General features: G+C 40.9%; 1 protein-coding gene across 3 annotated transcripts; it reads right to left on the reverse strand.

The window, feature by feature from the left end:
- Positions 1-2339: 2339 nt before the first annotated feature.
- ghrb (growth hormone receptor b) lies at positions 2340-17651 on the reverse strand. 3 transcript variants are annotated; one of them, XM_061801776.1, is made up of 9 exons: positions 17261-17396; positions 15310-15388; positions 9747-9882; positions 8339-8517; positions 8015-8193; positions 7671-7815; positions 6839-6929; positions 6587-6656; positions 2340-4475 (listed from the first exon to the last, which is right to left on the reverse strand). In XM_061801776.1, the coding sequence occupies exons 2-9, from the start codon at positions 15377-15379 to the stop codon at positions 3603-3605; spliced, it is 1743 nt and encodes a 580-aa protein (XP_061657760.1). In that variant the 5' UTR covers positions 15380-15388; positions 17261-17396; the 3' UTR covers positions 2340-3602. The 3 variants fall into 3 exon arrangements, with proteins under 3 accessions (XP_061657760.1, XP_061657761.1, XP_061657759.1); XM_061801777.1 differs by lacking the exon at positions 17261-17396 and adding an exon at positions 15469-16272; XM_061801775.1 differs by having other exon boundaries at positions 2343-4475; positions 17392-17651.
- Between the last annotated feature and the right edge of the window lie 911 nt (positions 17652-18562).

The raw sequence follows: 18562 nt of genomic DNA on the forward strand, positions 1-18562 counted from the left end.
TTAAAGGAAGAGCTGGCTAAGAATGTCTTGGAGGTGGAAAGATTATCAGATCGAGTGATAAGACTAAAATTTGAAATTGAGGGTGTTATGTATAATGTGGCCCACAGGTAGGATGTGACCTAGAGTTGAAAGAGAAATTAATTAATTAAAGAACTAGATGAAGTAGTTCTGACCATCCCAGACAGCCAGAGAGTTGTGATTGGTGCAGATTGTAATGGACGTATTGGTAAAGGAAACAGGGGCGATGAAGAAGTGATGGGTAAGTACGGCATCCAGGAAAGGAACTTTGAGGGACAGATGGTGGTGGACTTTGCAAAAAGGATGGAGATGGCTGTAGTGAACACTTATTTCCAGAAGAGGGAGGAACATATAGTGACCTACAAGAGCAGAGGTAGAAGCACGCAGGTGGATTATATTTTGTGCAGACGATGTCATCTGAAGGAGAATACTGACTGTGAAGTAGTGCGAGGAGAGAGTGTAGCTCGACAGCATAGGATGGTGGTGTGTAGGATGACTCTGGTGGTGGTAGAAAGATCAAGAAGACAAAGGTAGAGCAGAGAACCATGAATGGAGGAAAAGTGTTCTAGTTCCCATTTTTAAGAACAAAGGCGATGTTCAAAGCTGTGGGAATAATAGAGGAATAAAGTTGATGAGCCGCACAATGAAGTTATGGGAAAGAGTAGTGGAGGCTAGACTCAGGACAGAAGTAAGTATCTGCGACCAACAGTATGGTTTCATGCCTAGAAAGAGTACCACAGATGCATTATTTGCCTTGAGGATGCTAGTGGAAAAGTACAGAGAAGGTCAGAAGGAGCTACATTGTGTCTTTGTGGATCTAGAGAAAGCCTATGACAGAGTACCAAGAGAGCAACAGTGGTACTGCATGCGTAAGTCTGGCGTGGCAGAGAAGTACGTTAAAATAGTACAAAACATGTATGATGGCAGCAGAACAATGGTGAGGTGTACCTTAGGTGTGACAGAAGAATTTAAGGTGGAGGTGGGACTGCATCAGGGATCAGCTCTGAGCCCCTTCCTGTTTGCAGTGGTCATGGATAGGCTGACAGATGAGGTTAGACTGGAATCCCCTTGGACCATGATGTTCGCAGATGATATTGTGATATGCAGTGAAAGCAGGGAGCATTCAGAGGAACAATTAGAAAGATGAGACATGCACTGGAAAGGAAAAGAATGAAGATTAGCCGAAGTAAAACAAAATATATGTGCGTGAATGAGAGAGGTGGAGGGGGAAGAGTGAGGCTACAGGGAGAAGAGATAGCGAGTGTGGAGGACTTCAAATATTTAGGTTCAACAATCCAGAGCAATGGTGAGTGTGGTAAGGAAGTGAAGAAACGGGTCCAAGCAGGTTGGAACAGCTGGCGGAAAGTGCCTGGTGTGTTATGTGACAGAAGAGTCTCTGCTAGGACGAAGGGCAAAGTTTACAAAACAGTAGTGAGGCCGGCCATGATGTACGGATTAGAGATGGTGGCACTGAATAACAACAACAGGAAGCAGAACTGGAGGTTGCAGAAATGAAGATGATGAGGTTCTCGCTCGGAGTGAGCAGGTTGGATAGGATTAGAAACGAGCTCATTAGAGGGACAGCCAAAGTTGGACGTTTAGCAGATAAGATTCGAGAGAGCAGACTTCGATGGTTTGGACATGTTCAGAGGCGAGAGAGTGAGTATATTGGTGGAAAGGTGCTGAGGATGGAGCTGCCAGGCAAAAGAGCGAGAGGAAGACCAAGGAGAAGGTTTATGGATGTGGTGAGGGAAGACATGAGGGCAGTTGGGGTTAGAGAGGAAGATGCAGGAGATAGGCTAAGATGGAAAAAGATGACACGCTGTGGCGACCCCTAACGGGACAAGCCGAAAGGAAAAGAAGAAGTTATGTATTTACTTATATTGTGTCATCATCCCTGAAGGATATAAAAAGTAGCAAGCCTGTTTTGACAAACGAGTAGAAAGTAGATGTCTACAAATCTATCCAGCCATCCATTTTCTTACCTGCTTATCCTCACTCGGGTTGCGGGAGTGCTGGAGCCTATCCCAGCTGTCAACAGGCAGGAGGCAGGGCACACCCTGAACTGGTTACCAGCCAATTGCAGGGACATTGAGACAAACAGCCGCACTCACAATCACACCTAGGGGCAATTTAGAGTTTCCAAATAATGTTGGATGTTTACGGATGTGGGAGGAAACCGGAGTCCCCTGAGAAAACCCACGCAGGCACGGGGAAAACATGCAAACTCCAGACAGGTGGGTCCGGCATCGAACCCGGTACCTCAGAACTGTGAAGGCAACGCTTTCCAGATGATCCACCGTGCCGCCATGCCTACAAATGTAGGGAGTACAATTAAAAAGGGGTCAGGAAAATAAATATGGATGTCCAAATGTTTATATATAAAAAAAAAACTATGATTGGCTATGCCAATAATATATATTATATATTTTTGTGTCACTTTTCCGACATTTATAGGCAAACATTTTTAATACATTATTTACAATATCAGTATAGCATGATATAAGTGCAGCATGAATTCCATAGGAGACCGTAAGTGCAAAATGAATGGTTTTATATGAGTTTTCATTCAGAATATGGAATATAAGGACCGTATAAGTAGAAATGTTTTCAGGATACAGAGTATGTTTACAGTATAAGAAGAAATAGATGCGTTTAAGATGTAAAACTATTTTTTCATGACTGCAGCTGTATAAAGTAAATTACAGAAGAGGGAAACAACACCCTGTCTGCGAGCTGACGGGGTTAGAGTGGGTAGAATTTAATGATGTTGACACAAAAATAATATATTGGTAAGCCCTTCCTATTTGGAGGGGCTTCAAAAATCTGCAAATAATTGAGCCCACTGAAAAAGGCATTTGCAACTTGTTACATACATAGAGTATATGCCACAAGAAGACAGAAAAGCACTTAAAAAAGGACCATAAAGCATCACCATGCTTCTAAATTGTACATAATCAATGGTACATAAAGTAATATTTAGTAAAATTATTCAACATAAACCACCTTCATTGAGTCTCATTGATAGTATTAGCTAGCAAAACCATATAAAAAAAACACATTCACGCAAACTGACGTGACATCACAAATGGAAAAGATATTAAAATCCTCACGTCCACAATCATCGGTTTTTAGGAAAACCCAAAACAATATAAAGAATGTTTGCAAGCCATTAACATTGCAGGGTCAGAGACCAATGCATTTTAAATACTTTAGATTGATCAATAATTTGGAAAAATAAAATAAAATAAAATACACCAATGTGGGGACTGACCAACGCAATCAATTTCTGAAAAATGAAAATGACCAAACTTGAACCTAGAGGAAATGGCAATAGAGTTAAATTCTGCTTTATGGTGTCTGTGTTCCCTTTTGTTCCCGCAGTAATGAGCATTCTTGCCAGTCGGGGGTAGTACAGACCAGAGCCTGTAGACTCGGTGGCAGGATGGTTATCCTTTTCTATTTTAGGCCAAGTGACATTCAATACTGAAGCATAAGAATCTCAGCCATTAATCATAAAGAATATTTTAGGAGTTTGTCTCTACTGTTAACTGACTGTACATTTTAAGTTTAGAACGGTCGGTTCAGGTTAATGGTGTAATACTTTCCAAAAGGTCGGGGGTCAGGTAGCCCTCTGGTGTCGGTAAGTCCTTTGAGACTGTCAGCTGCAGGCTAGGTATTGAATTTGTTGTCAGTACGAGGCTGTTTTGCCTGTCGACATCCTCTACTACAGTATAGACAAAAGTAGGGGAGAAGTGCGATAGGGGATTTATAACTGATTCATGGGAAGATTGATGGTAGTCCTCTAATGATGAACATGGGATAGAACTCAAGTCTTCCCCAGTTGAAAATGAGTCCCTGACATTGCACGTCAGCAAAGATTGGCTCATTGTTCCTGCATTGAGCTCTGAAGTGTAACCTCTGTCATCTGTATTTACCAAGAGGTTTTTTTCAGATGTTTTAATTTCTTTGGAGTCTTTGAGTGTGTTTTCCTCCATCTCATCCTCAGGGGACAACAGTACCTTACCGGAAGGCTTGACCTCGCTTACGTGTGTATACAATGCTTCTTTGACACTGACTACTGAAGGAGGCTCTCCTGCTGTGGTACTCGGGCTTGGAGAGCGAGGTCCGGCAGAGGTAGCATCAGCTGGCTCCTTATGGCGGATTTGGTTTGTGATGAGGGAATGGAAATGTGAAGTTTCCGGATCACTGGCAAGATCAGGATCACAGCAGCTTGCACGGCCTGAGTCATCATCCCTGAATCCGATGGAAAGATGTGACAAATTGGAGAACAAGGAGCGATCCATGAGGAAATCAGTGTACATGTTCGTTATTCGGTCGCTCTGCTCCTCAAAGTCTAGATCGATGAACTCCACCCAGGGATCATTGGTGCACAGCTCTGGCCTCAGGTCAGGGGGGGAGCCCAGGATGGAGGTAAACTCCTTTAGCTTCCCATTCTATGGAATTATAAAAACATATATTTGACAAAGAAGTTGGCAACTTTAGTTTTATAATGACATCAAATATATCAATATGTAATCACATTTAGGCAGCACGGTGGATCATCTGGAAAGCGTTGGCCTCACAGATCTGAGGTCCCGGGTTCAATCCCGGCCCCGCCTCTTTGGAGTTTGCATGTTCTCCCCGTGCCTGAATGGGTTTTCTCTGGGCACTCCCAAAAACATGTAACATTAATTGGACACTCTAAATTGCCCCTAGGTGTGATTGTGAGTGCGGCTGTTTGTCTCCATGTGCCCTGCGACTGGCTGGCAACCAGTTCAGGGTGTACCCCACCTCCTGCCTGTTGACAGCTGGGATGGGCTCCAGCACTCCCCGCAACCCTTGTGAGGATAAGCGGTTAAGAAAATGGATGGATGGATCATCACATATTCAACATTGGTCAAAAATGGGTCCTGTCCTCAAAATATGTTTTTTTGTCATGTTACCAACTGTTACTGTATTCACTATGCAACAAAATAAGGTGCTTGCTGTTAAAAACACCTTTAACAGCGGGGAGCACAACAGAGCCAGTGATAATGAATTAAAACTGTCACTGAAGGAAAAAAACAGTCACAGGGCATGTCAAATGCTAATAAAAAGCTGGCAACTCATGGATTACAACAACAAGCTGGGTAGCATTATTTGTTGGGTCTATCACAAGGTGGTTGTAGACATTTACTGAAGGACAGTTTTATTCAACTACTATGTGCGTCCATCCCTCGTCTAAGCCGCTTATCCTCACAAGTGTCGCGGGAGTGCTGGAGCCCATCCCAGCTATCGTCACCCAGGAGACTGGGCACACCTTCAATGAGTTGCCAGCCAATCTCAGGGCACATAGAAACAAACAACAATTCACAATCACACCTCAGGGCAATTAAAGTCTCCAATTAATGTATGGAAACTGGAATGCCTGGATAAAAAACACGCAGGCACGGAGAGAACATGCAAACTCCACACACGAGTGGCCGGGATTGGAATCCCGGTCCGCAGAACTGTGAGGTCTCTTCCTAGGACTACAATACTTATGCATTTTAATGTTGGTCATGATGGCAGGACTTGGAGAGCAAAGTATTTTTGTAGATGGTACTTAAGTTCTGTTACTCTTACTGTACTGGTACTGTTATTAAGCACTTCTTCCCTCTTATTTACAATTGCCTGGAAGTGCACAACAATAAACAAACAGTGCAACATTTTAACATTTCAGAAAACACAAAAACAAAACATGAAACATCCATTCATCCATTTTCCAAGCCTTTTGTCCTCACAAGGGTGGTGGGAGTGCTGGAGCTTTTACAAAAATATGAAACAAATTACAACTGCGGAAACCCAGAGAGGGAGGGGCCCATTTGACAGACATTCTTGGAAATCCCACGGGTTTGTAAGCCATGCTTCCCCGTTGCCTCAACTCAAGCCATATGAATAGTATAGAAAGCATCAAATGTGGTTTAACATAAATGCTATACTATATTCATAGTATATAATGTGCCTGTCAATGACAAAGCAAAGCTTGTGACCAGAAAGTGTGCAAGGTAGATTCCTCGCTCGATACGTTAAAAAATAAATGGAACAGGCATTTCATTTCCAGTGCCAGACTTTCCCATTAATTCTCACCATCATTCTCTCTCTTCATCAACCTGCTTCTTTCTTAAATCCTATTCTATCTTTTTATGGTTTAAGAAATGTGACCAAGTAATATTGTATATACAGCATCAAACGCCTATACTGCCTCACAGTTCAGGGCATCCATATATTATCACTATTAGGGATGGACTTCGCCTTCATCCGCATTGCCTACCTTTCCCACATTGCAGGAGCCAATCATGTGAAAGTCAGGTGGGTCTTGCCAAGAAAGCCAGTGGGATTTCCAAGAATAGCTATGAAATACACCCCCCCCTTTCTACATTTCCATAATTGTAATCTGTTTCATATTTTTGTAAAAGTGTTTCTGCTTTTGTTTTCGGGTTTGTTTTACAATTTATGTTGTTTTGCACTTCCAGGCCACCGTATTTAATGGAGGTGATAATTTATTTTTTCAGTCAAAATCAAGTATTAAACAGTGGATGAATACCTTTAGTAGCTCAGGGTCAATTCCTCGTATTTTAGGTCCAGGAACAGGTGGTAAAACGATGTCCATCAACCTTTAGTGAGGAAAAGCGAAACTTTCAATGCAAATAAAAATGCATAACATGCACATCTGGGTTAACATAATATTTTATTGTTATTGCACAGTTCTTGGTTTAAACAAGCTTTTCATGAGAGTGTTGAAGAAGAAATCAAAACTGTCGCTTTGACATAACGCCAGAAACAGTTTACCACTCACTTTTCCTGCTTCAATAAGATAACCAACATCAGGGTGGCCATCAAGCAAAAGGTGCCAAAGATGACCGAAGCCATTAAAGGAAATCTTGATGCTGGAGAAGTAAAGAAAAGTTCACAGTGAATCACACATTACAGTTCTTCAAAATAGAAAAAAACTAAAAAAGCTAATTGATCTGAGCCTGTGTGCGGTAGTTCTCTGTGTGGTATGCAATATCTAGGTATCTATTTTCTGTATATCTATAATACTTTTGAATCACATTCACATGATACAGAGTGCCAACTGGCATTAGACATCAACAGTGGCATGTTTTTACGAACCCTCAAAAATCCTAGTATTGCCTAGAAATATTTGTCCATTAAGTTTTGGTACAACTTCTGCTACATTGGTCATGGGCATGTTGATGCCTATACCTGCTCCATTTGGGCGAGAGGCGGGGTACATTCTAAACTGGTTGCCAGCCAAGTGCAGGGCACAAGTAGACAAACAACCATTCACGCTCATGTTTTCAATGAATCTACCATGCGTGTTTTTCAAATGATGGAGGAAACCGGAGTGCCCGGCGAAAACCCATGCAGGCACAGGGAGAACATGCAAACTCCACACAGGTGGTCCCGGGATCGAACCTGGGTCCTCAGAACTGTGAGGTCAATGCTTTACCAGCTGCATGTTAATATTTATAAACAAAATCTAGAATACAGTATAAAAAACATTTCTTATGATTAAATATCCTGATCTAATCCTAAAGCAATCCATTTTGTACTTGATTATAATACTAAATATTCCTATATAATGTTCCTATATAGTGTTGCAATACACTGCTGTGTTTGTTTACCTTCAGATGGAACGTGGACAAATATAGAGTCACTGAACTCTCCAAACCTCTTCTCGCCATGCTTTTTGCAGCGGACTCGGACTTCATAATTGACATTACTTTGAAATCCGTACAAGGAACGATGAGTGCTCTTTACGAGCTCAGTCTGTGGTCAACACAATAAAAGTCACATTTCCAAAACTATTTTGCATACATATTTCAAATATGAATGCAAATAAACTAAATAAAAAATAACCTAGCCTAAATGTAGAATAATTCCTTTACAATATGTGTATTTTTTTTTTTTAATAGAACACACAAATATAGTAAAATATTTGAAAAAATAACGCAGATTTAACACCGACCGTATCCCAGTGTTCTGAATCTTCTTTGCGGTATTGGACTTCATATTGCAAAGTCATCCATCCCATCTTCACGTCAGCAGATGGAGGCGGCTTCCAACTGAGCATTACATCATAGAAGCTTCCAGTCAAACTCACATTCAGTATTGTCCAGTTCAGGTCGAGAGGAGGATCTGGTTGCACTGCAAGGAAAAGTATATTTGTATATATTTTCAATTACTATATGATATTTTTAGTGACTCTACAGAAAATGTTTTTAAACCATATTTTCAATAACCTACTGCTGTACTGGATCATGGCGGCTAGATGGTCCAGCATCAAACTTACCAATGTCCTGGACATTGAAGTGTTTCTCATCGTAGAGGATGGTTTGATCTCTTGAACGGAGTTGAACTCTGTATTCTGTCCAAATTAATGTGTGGTTTTCATTGAAGTAACACTCGTTGAACCTTTCTAGGGAGTAGTGAGGACATTCACTCCACTCTTTAGAAGGTGCATCCCAGGCTCTGCGAGGATGGTAAAGAATATATGATCATCTATACTGTAAATTAGAGGTGGCCGGAAGTAACAATTTAGGGCGGAAACAATGTCCATGTTAATCACTGTGGAAATCAACTGCGTACTGTGGAAAATTTGCCTGAAGTTCTTTTTTCAGTTAAGGTAGAGTGGTTAAAAGCAATGGGTTTTGTCAAAAGAGTGATGTGAAGCACACTTGCAAATTGCAAATCGACCTTACGACTTTGTTATTAATTATAACAATTAGAGACATGTACATTGCATCTCACCAGCCACCCTCCAAATAATGCTGAGAATAACATTCAGTAGTCCAAATCTTAATCCAACACAGAGAAAATAATGCAGTACTTCCAGGCAGCCTTATTGCAGAGGATGTCAGCAAATCCGGTTTATTTTCCGCAAATTGTGTTAGGACTTGGGGAAGGCCAGCAATAAAAACACAGACTTTGCTCCAGGTGCACATACAAGATTGAAGTACCCTGGATGTTAAAGTAAAGTCAAAGTAAAACAGTACATAAATAATTGGCTAGCGTGTTGCTGCTCTGTTACTGCCGTGTCACAGTGATTTAGGTATGTTTTTCTTTTCTTTTACCGGCCCTGCTAGTGCTGTGCTACCGTATTGCAACTATGTAGCTGCTACGGCTGTTTTTTTTTTTTACTTTTTTTTTTTTTTACAGCCCTGTTCGTGGTACCGAGTTGTTGCTATGTTAAGCTAAGCTAAGGTATTAAAACTTTGAAAACTCTTTCTGTGTAACGTCTTTCTTTGTAAATGTGTCATGTTTCAATGTGGATTTCAATATGGGCACTTGTGGCTTTCACACAGGTGCGGCTTATGTATGTACCAAATGGTATTTCTTTTACAACTGTACTTGGTGAGGCTTATAAGCAGGTGCGCTCTGTAGGCCAGAAATTACGGTATTTCATATTCATTCATCATTCTTATGCACGATAAGGGTAGAGCTGTACGAGTATAAATGTAGATGTTTGGATGTGTTTGTGTCTGTAAGCGGAGGCCAATCCGTGACTGTCCATTGAACCATAACCTTCTGAGAATGCACTGATTTATAAAGAAGCTAAATTTAATTCATTTGTTACAATTTCCACTTCATTACACACAATATCATCAACAACAAAAACAAAAATAATTTTAGGGACAACGCTCTATTGTGTTGTTTGAAAGTAGTGACTTTGTTGATCACAGCTGAACTTTTCCCCTTACAATTTGCTGATGTAGAATAAGCGCACATCTTCTGGATTCGAGAGGTTCTGGAAGGTTCCAACATCCCATCTGCAGTAGAAAGTCTCCATGTTGGTGGACACACACCTCGTGAGATGTGGGTACTTCAAGAGTGATTCTAAGGAAGACAAAAAAAAAAACAACAAGAGAGCAATGCATTAAAACATGCCACATTAAGAGCTATTTTTGGTTTATTTTGCCTTCGAGGGAAGCTCAACTGTATCTTACTGGAGCAAGTGAACCTTTTAGTAATCCACAGTGCAAACATTCCATTCTTCCTAGAAAGATTGGAATGATGATTTTACTGGTGTTCAATGAAAGCTTGCCACGTTACCATCACATCTCTTATGGAAGCAGCGACTTTCGATATCCAATATCACACACTTGTTTTTTAGATCAGGTTTTACCGGCTTTAGGAACTCAACAAAAAGATTCTCATTCTTTTGTTTCCGAACCAAGTGTTGTTACCTCTACTCATGCAAGCTATCTTGTTGAAGCGACGACCAAACATTTACCAGGGAATATTAGCCACCATTAGTTTGTTGGGGAAAAAAGTTAATCAGTTACAAGGTTGTAGCACATTAATCTGTGGGTAAACTTAGGGTAAAGCTGTGGACCTTGGAAATGTTAGAGCCTATCACGTTATCGCTTGAAGCCAGGGGTCAGGAACCTATTGCTCGCGAGCTATATCTTACTCTTTTGATGGTTACATATGGCTCATCGACCCCTCATAACAACATACTATACATGCCGTTTGTGTCGCGAAGGCAATGCAAATGAGGTAGAGACAGTTTGTCCTAGTGGGGTTACTGTAGTTTGCTGTGGCACTCTATGGACGCAGGTGCTGAAGGGCGAATGCAGATCGGGTCGGAACAACTAATTGTGGAAACACTTTTGTATCCATGTATGTTGTAGATGTAAAAACCACTGACAAGAACAATTTTTGAAACGTTGAAAAAAATGCCTGTCTCACTTTTGACAGAGGCAACCAGTTGATTTGGAGCAACCTTTCCTGTTTACATTTCTGGGAAAGAGGTAACAGTCAAGCAAACCCAACATTGCAGTGAGGGAAGATAACAAGTCTGGATGGGTTGAGTACTGAGAAGCAAAGTGAGAACAAGATCTGAGGTAACACTCCCTTCATTACAGATGAGTAATGACTCCACAGCTTCAGGGAAGGAGCGTCAGGAGGTAATATAATCTGTTTACTACACGACAAGCGACTCCTTAAAAATATGCAGAGCTCAGGTTAAACGGAAAAATCTGTTTACAGTGCTTGCTGAGTGTCAGTCCATGCATCCAGCAGTCCCAAAAGAGTACACGATGTCAAATCACATTATTGGTTCTTAAAATGTGGGACATGATTTATACTGCAATTTCATCCAATATCCCCAACTTTTGTGTGAGTATGATGTGTGTGTCTATGCTGTATAGAGCCGATGGTGGCCAATGAAAACATTGTGGTGGTTGACAGCACAAGAAAGTAATTGCAACTGATGGAGCAAACCCAAGTGAGCAAAATCAAAAGGAAAAATAATGAGGAATGGAAGAAAAAAACAGCTAAAAAAATATGGAAGGTAAAAGCAACAGTCGAAACCACAGCTAGTCTGGGGACCCCTAAACTGGGAGTGGCTTCTGCAAATTTCAAGAACAACATCTCTGTGCAGAAAAGCATACAGTAGCCATAGAAATAGCTAAGAAAACCCCAAGCTTGAAACAGGAAACACAAACCTATTAAAATGTGGCAAGGGAGGATTATTGTGCTTTAATATACAGTGAAGAAAGTAAGTATTTGAACACATGCTACATTGCAAGTTCTCACTTAGAAATCATGGAGCGATCGGAAATTTTCATCGTAGGTCCATGGCCACTGTGAGAGAGATAATCAAAAAAGAATATTCCAGAAATCACAATGTATTATTTTTTTAACGATTTATTTGTGTGATACAGCTGCAAATAAGTATTAGAAGACCTGTCTATCAGCTAGATTTCTGACCCTCAAAGACCTGTTAGACCGTCTGTAAAAGTCCACCTCCACTCCATGTATTATCCTGAATCAGATGAACTTGTGTGAGGTCATAAACTGCATAAAGACGCCTTTCCACCCCATACAATCAGTAAGACTCAAACTTAAAACGTGGCCAAGACCAAAGAGCTGTCCAAAGACACCACAGACAAAATTGTACAACTCCACACAGCTGGAAAGAGCTACAGAGAAATTGCCAAGCAGCTTGGTGAAAAAAGGACCACTGTTGGAGCAATCATTAGAAAATGGAGGACACTTAGCATGACGATCAATCTCAATCGGAGTGGGGTCTCAATGATCCTTAGAAAGGTGAGGAATGAGCCCAGGACTACACGACAGAACTTGGTCAATGACCTGAAAAGAGCTGGGACCACCGTTTCCAAGGTGACTGTTGGTAATATACTAAGGAGTCATCGTTTGAAATCATGCATGGCACGGAAGGTTCCCCTGCTTAAAGCAGTACATGTCAAGGCCAGTCTTAAGTTTGCCAATGAACATTTGGATGATACAGAGGAGTCATGAGAGAAGGTTTTGTGGTCAGATGAGACCAAAATTTAACTTTTTGGTCATAATTCCACTAACTGTGTTTGGAGGAACACGAATGATGAGTTCCATCCCAAGAACACCATCCCTACTGTGAAGCATGGGGGTAGTATCATCATGTTCTGGGGGTATTTTTCTGAACATGGGACAGGACGACTGCACTGTATTAAGGAGAGTATGACCACGGCCATGTATGGTGAGATTTAGGGGAACAACCTCTTTCCCTCGGTCAGAGCATTGAAGATGGGTCGTGGCTGGGTGTTTCAACATGACAATGACCCGAAGCACACACCCTGGAAAACCAAGAAGAAGCATACAAAGGTTCTGGCGTGGCCTAGCCAGTCTCCAGACCTAAACCCAATAGTAAATCTTTGAAGGGAGCTGAAACTCTGTGTTTCTCAGCGACAGCCCAGAAACCTGTCTGATCCAGAGAAGATCTTTGTGGAGGAGTGGGCCAAAATCCCTCTTGCAGTGTGTGCAAACCTGGTGAACAACTACAGGAAACGTTTGACCTCTGTAATTGCTGTATTACACAAATAAATCATTAAAAAAATCATACATTGTGATTTCTAGATTTTTATTTTTAGATTATCTCTCTCACAGTGGACATGGCCCTACGGTGAAAATTTCAGACCCCTCCATGATTTGAAAGTTGGAGAACTGGCAACATAGCAGGGTGTTCAAATACTTATTTTCTTCACTGTAAAACAAATGGGGCCTTGTTTACAAAAGGTTTGCACATGCAAACCAGGCTCAAACTTTGTTGCTCACACATACAAATGTGGAAGCTAATCTAGACTGGGTCTGCTAACCACACCCGGGACGAATTATGGTGGTTGAGTTTGCCTCCTTGAAAATGCATTTGAAAAGCAGGTACAAACCAGAACTGCTGTGTGTAACCATGACTGCAGCATTTCTGGCAGGGAGAATCAACAGTTAAATGCCAGAAACAAAAATGATTGTAACATTTTGTCTAATCAGCAATAATATTTTGGAGCTTCTTAATTTAATTACAGCTGCACAATAATAATAATCATGCAGTCAAAACAATAATGATTATTTGATCATCGTTGAAATCACAATTAAGCACGACTATTTCTCATGTTAGTATAAAATCTTTATTTTTATTCGACTACTTTTCAACAAACAATACGTAACAGTTTTCAGGGTAAAATTAATCTTTAAATAAGAATAAATGATAATGATAAAAAAAGTGCACCTCCTGAAAAAACATTTACTTTACTCAGAGCTAACTGAATAAATGTGCGTTTTACAAAGTGCAATTACAAAATTTAACTTAACAGATGCAAATACAGTTAATGCATAGGCTGTAAGCACTTACTTTTTATTTGAAAAGCCCTGTTAATATAGTGAAGTATCAAGAATGGGTGTGCAAAGAACTCAACAAGTGATTTATGTGTCTTTTTTTTTAAATACAATAATCAGGCCATCTGAAAAGTTGTAGCCAAAGCAGCACACTAATGTAGCATTTATATTGTTATGGGAAATTTTGTACATTGTTCAACTCCTGAATTGCTGCATATGGAAACGCTAGAATGTCTTTTGCAGTCAACAAATAGTGGGCACCACCAAAAAAATAAATTCCTGAAATATTTTTTAAAAGGCCACTCCCCACATCCATTAAGCCTGTTTGCCCCCCCCCCCCCGAAAAAAGATCCCATCCACAATACAAACTATCAATCCTCTATACATACATTACATACATTGCTGAACAAATCTTTTATGATGTAGACCACCACATGTGGTTTGGCATTTGCGGATTCACCAGCTTGTGGATTTTTGAAGGGAACCTATCCCCCTTTATGTGGTACTTTTCCCAACCTTCTGCGTATTCAATTTTTTTTTACATACTGTAGTTTGTCCTGAGGGGAGTACTTTGACAATGGCTGTGAAAAACAGTACAACACATTTTTTTGTTAGAGCACATGATTAAAATAGTGTCAACCTGTAAACTGAGCAGACTACATTTCTTTGATTCCATGGATGTGTTTGCTCAATCTGTGTACCAGAACAAGAGCCTACTAGACTGTCAGTCTGTTCACACTCAGTACAGCGTCCAAACACATTTCTGTGACCGCAATATGTATTACCAATTACTGTTTCTGAAGCCAGGGGACCCCCCCCCCCTTTCTTTTGTTTAACTGCAGGCTACCAAAGTCTTAAGGGTAAATCCAGACATCCTCCATCATACATAGTACATAGTTCATATGCATTTACTTGTATTGATTTCCAGAAGAGCAGGAAAAATCCACTGCACATGTGTTACACATTTCAAGATTAAAAGCGATGGCTGACGACGTTGTCGATGGTCTTTAGAGAGGATGGTAATGTTCACAGTAACCAGACCGAGTTACATAACAGATGAAGCACAGGATGTTTGCATGGGAACGGTCAATGGGGGACCTATTTTGTGTCGACGGATAAAACAGGATCCATGTACACAAAGCTTTTCCTCTGCTCCAGAAGGGTTGAGTGGCCACAGAGCAGAGGTTCTGCACATTCAACAACTAGCGATTGTTCGAGTGGAGCTCTTTTTGCTCTGCAGAATTCCTGGAAAGTCACTTCCCTAGAAATCTGCAGAATGTTTTCCATGTGGAGGACTTTGTGGAAGGCATTTTACTGCCAAAGCAGGACTCTCCGATTCCACAGGCTGTGTGATATGCTACAATTTACTGGTAAACCTATTGAAAGGAAATTACCAGTGGAGTAGTGTTCTTTCCTGTGCATTTAAACCATGGAGAGTACGTTGTAGAGGGTGTCCAATGTCCATGGAACATTTGTGCAGTCAACGGGTGTTTAAAATCCAAAACACAATGTAATAATATGCAGCATATTAATCATTACGTGTGTACGTAACACTGAGTTGTCACACATGCTAACATCCGTCTATCAGGATAAAGTGAAGAAATAAGCGAGCCAATGGTGAGTAAATAGCGCCTTATTTCAAAAACATACCTTTGTCAGAAGTGGATTCCAACGCTGAGGCAGTGAGAAAATGAAGAAATAGAAAGAGGACAGCAGCCATGATTTTGATCTGTAGAGAAAACATATTGCAAGTGTGATCAGTGCAACCCACAGAGCTCAATACACATGGTCTGCACTGCGAATCCTTACTCATTCCTTAAGGCTCCGTCACACCATGACGTTCTTGTCAACGTTCTCTGAATATTTCAATCGTTCTGTTTTTCAGCGTTCTCAAACGCGGATGACACATCTGGCGTGTGATTAACGTGTGTCTAACGCATGACTTAACGTGTCTCTAACGCACGAGAAGCGTGTAACAGCGACCAAATAAGATACCCTTAAAAACAATTAGCGTGTGCTAACGTGTCACTGGCGCGCGACGAGCGATTTGTCAACATTAGACGAGCGTGTTGAGTGTGTGACTAAACGGGTGAATAATGACAGAATAGCGTTTTGCTGGCGTGTAATTTTTACAGTGGAACGGGAATGAAAACGGAAATTTCATACTCACTTCAGTTGGTCTCGTTTATTATTGGAAATGACTAAGTTTAATTTTCTTGAGTAGAATAATACATATAGAGAAAATGATGGTCAAATATTGTCTATTTGGACGCCATCGGTCCTCTACCTCAGTATGAGGAAAAACTAAAATAACAAAAGCCTTGCTCAAAGGGTCTTGACAGTTGTGACGGAAGCAAGCTTGCGTCTCTCCAAGATCTAATTCTCGTCAGCAACGGGACTTGAACCATAACTCTCTGGTCCAAAAGCCACTTTGAGGTATAGAATTAAAATTGTTTATGAAATGGAACTGGATTTTCATAGGTCAGCTGCTTCATATACAGTACAGGAAAGAATGCACAAATGACCTCATATCCTTTAAATTACAATGTGGACTTTTGAAAAAATACACACTTATGTGTTGCAGCTTGGGTTCTGGCCAGAACAAACAGGTCACAGCATATAACTCCAATTCTAAGGGCTTACACTGGCTTCCAGTCATCTTTAGAATAGATTTTAAAGTTTTGCTATTGGTCTATAAATCACAAAATGGTTTATGGGATGAAAACTAGTAGGGATCTGAGTTCGACTTACTTGGGTCAAATAGTGAGGCGCAGAATCCAAAGCAAAAATCATGTAAAAGCATATAGCTATTATGCTTTCCACAAATGGAATAAATTGCCAACAAAAGTGACGTTAGCCCAAGTGTGAATGTTTGTAAATCCAAGTTGAAATTTCCACTTTACAATCATACTTGCACTCTTCGCTGTTTTAATTAAACAGTGCCCCATTTAAAATGTTTTATTTCGATGTATTTAAATACTTTTAGTCATGTAAAGCACATTGAGTTATCTTGTGTACAAAAGGTGTTCTACAAATACATTTGGTTTGCTTTTGCTTTCCAACATCGAGTTCTCATCGGCAGCGGGACTTGACCCACAACTCTCTGGTTCCAAAGCCAGCTCCATAAATAGTATCAAAATTGTTTATGAAATTTAACTGCATTTTCATAGGGCAGCAGCTACGCATACAGCACAGGAAATATTGCATACATCAACTATTCTTTAAATTCCAATGTGGAATTTCGGGAAAAAAAAGACACTGCTATGTTGTCACCCCCTGTTTTTGTATAGTGCTGTATCTGCTCATTGCTAAAACAGACCTTGGTTAAACCTGTTCAAGTAAACCTCATCAGCATTTCATTTTCAGCTACTTTTAGGTTGGTGCGACAGGCTAAAGACACTTTTTAGAAATAAACAAATGCAACAACACCTAGCATCCACTTAGACAGATGTTTTGTCCGCTGTTTTAGGATATAAAGAACATTCCGTTTCCATCTCAGATCCATATAGTTTCCGCTGTAAAACGATTGTGGAGGATTTTGCAATACTTCCAGGGAAGACTAAAAACAACCGGGAAACAAAACTGAGGACCTGTAACTTGCCTTTTTTTAATTGTAGCACGTCAAACAGTCCGTACATTTAATGGCTGTTATGGGAGACCGAATGGTTAAACCAAGGAGTAAACATGCAGTAACACGGAGAGAAGACATGAGAGCCGACTCAACTCACTCACCGCCCAGAAAACAAACGTCGCACACCCGCAAGATTCCATCACTTTCGTTGGTTTAACTCCAGCAAACTGGAAGACTTAACTACCTCACTAACACCAGGGAATTGTCTATTTTCACAACCAAGAAAGTCGATCCACGCTACAATGTAAAAAAAAAAAAGTGTGGTGAGTAATCAGGCAGTCAGAGTTGTGAGTGTAGCAGCAGGTAAAACGTAGAGTTGGAGTTGCGCGCCACCTTTTGGTAAAACGTGGGAAACGCTACGACAACAACAGCAAAAAATTGGTTGATTGATGAACAATATCCAGGAAGTGCGTTCTCTGCATTCTGAGGGGTTCTCCTCCCAAAGGATACCTGAACCGTCTCGTGGGGGGGGGGGGGGGGGGGGGAGCCAAAATACCAATTCTGTTAAAGGTCTACTGTCATGAAATCCATGTTATTAATGAAAAATTGACAGCTAGAATGGACCCATTCATTTTTTCACCACACCACATGATTTTGACAAATGTCTTTTTGTCACTCCCACCTTGAAAATACTCTCAAGGGATTTGTTTTTGATAAGAAGCATTAAGAGACGTTAGTAGCAGACGGCCACTCAAGCGGTCTCATATGTTTCTACTGGTTTTACTTGCTGGAAGGTAGCTCTTTGTTCCTTCGTGTTAGCCAAAATGCGAGCTCGTTGTATTGCTGGATATTGCTCGAGCTCTCGGGAGGATGGATTCATTCTTCATACTTTTCAAAAAGACCCGCTTTGTCATGAAAAATGGATTGCATGGGTGCAAAGGACGAGAGCTTTGTGGGTTGCAAATGACAGTTAAGTGTGTATACGATGATTAACCGTAGCTCGATGTACCCGTCGGCGCCGAGCACGGCTTCGGAGGCGCCGAGCACGGGTTCGGACAACCCCACGGCTTCAGCCATCCTGGCTCATACATACTGTCTGGGAGTCCCTTGTTAATTAAGTGTTAGTTAAGGGATCTCCATATCATCCAAATATGGCTCGAAACTATAGCGTAATATTGCCCCGCTCACTTCACTGGGGTGTGAGATGTTCTCTTCTTCGAAAAGAGATTCCGTGTCAGAAGGGGCGTGTTCGTCTCTCATAGTAGGTGGCACAGCGTGTTTTCAATAGTGAATGTCCTGTCATGATCCTGCCGCTTCAGCACGAGCTGTGCG

Source organism: Syngnathoides biaculeatus, chromosome 17, assembly GCF_019802595.1.
Source record: "Syngnathoides biaculeatus isolate LvHL_M chromosome 17, ASM1980259v1, whole genome shotgun sequence".
Taxonomy (NCBI): Eukaryota; Metazoa; Chordata; class Actinopteri; order Syngnathiformes; family Syngnathidae; genus Syngnathoides; species Syngnathoides biaculeatus.

What these genes read in the sequence shown, in the direction of transcription:
- ghrb (XM_061801775.1), bottom strand. Translation starts at nt 17,430, where the DNA reads ATGGAATCTTGCGGGTGTGCGACGTTTGTTTTCTGGGCG. An exon ending in CGACGTTTGTTTTCTGGGCG is followed by an intron (nt 15,389 to 17,391) that starts GTGAGTGAGTTG and finishes TTTTCTCTACAG; the next exon opens with ATCAAAATCATGGCTGCTGT. An exon ending in CTTCAATGTCCAGGACATTG is followed by an intron (nt 8,194 to 8,338) that starts GTAAGTTTGATG and finishes TTTTCCTTGCAG; the next exon opens with TGCAACCAGATCCTCCTCTC.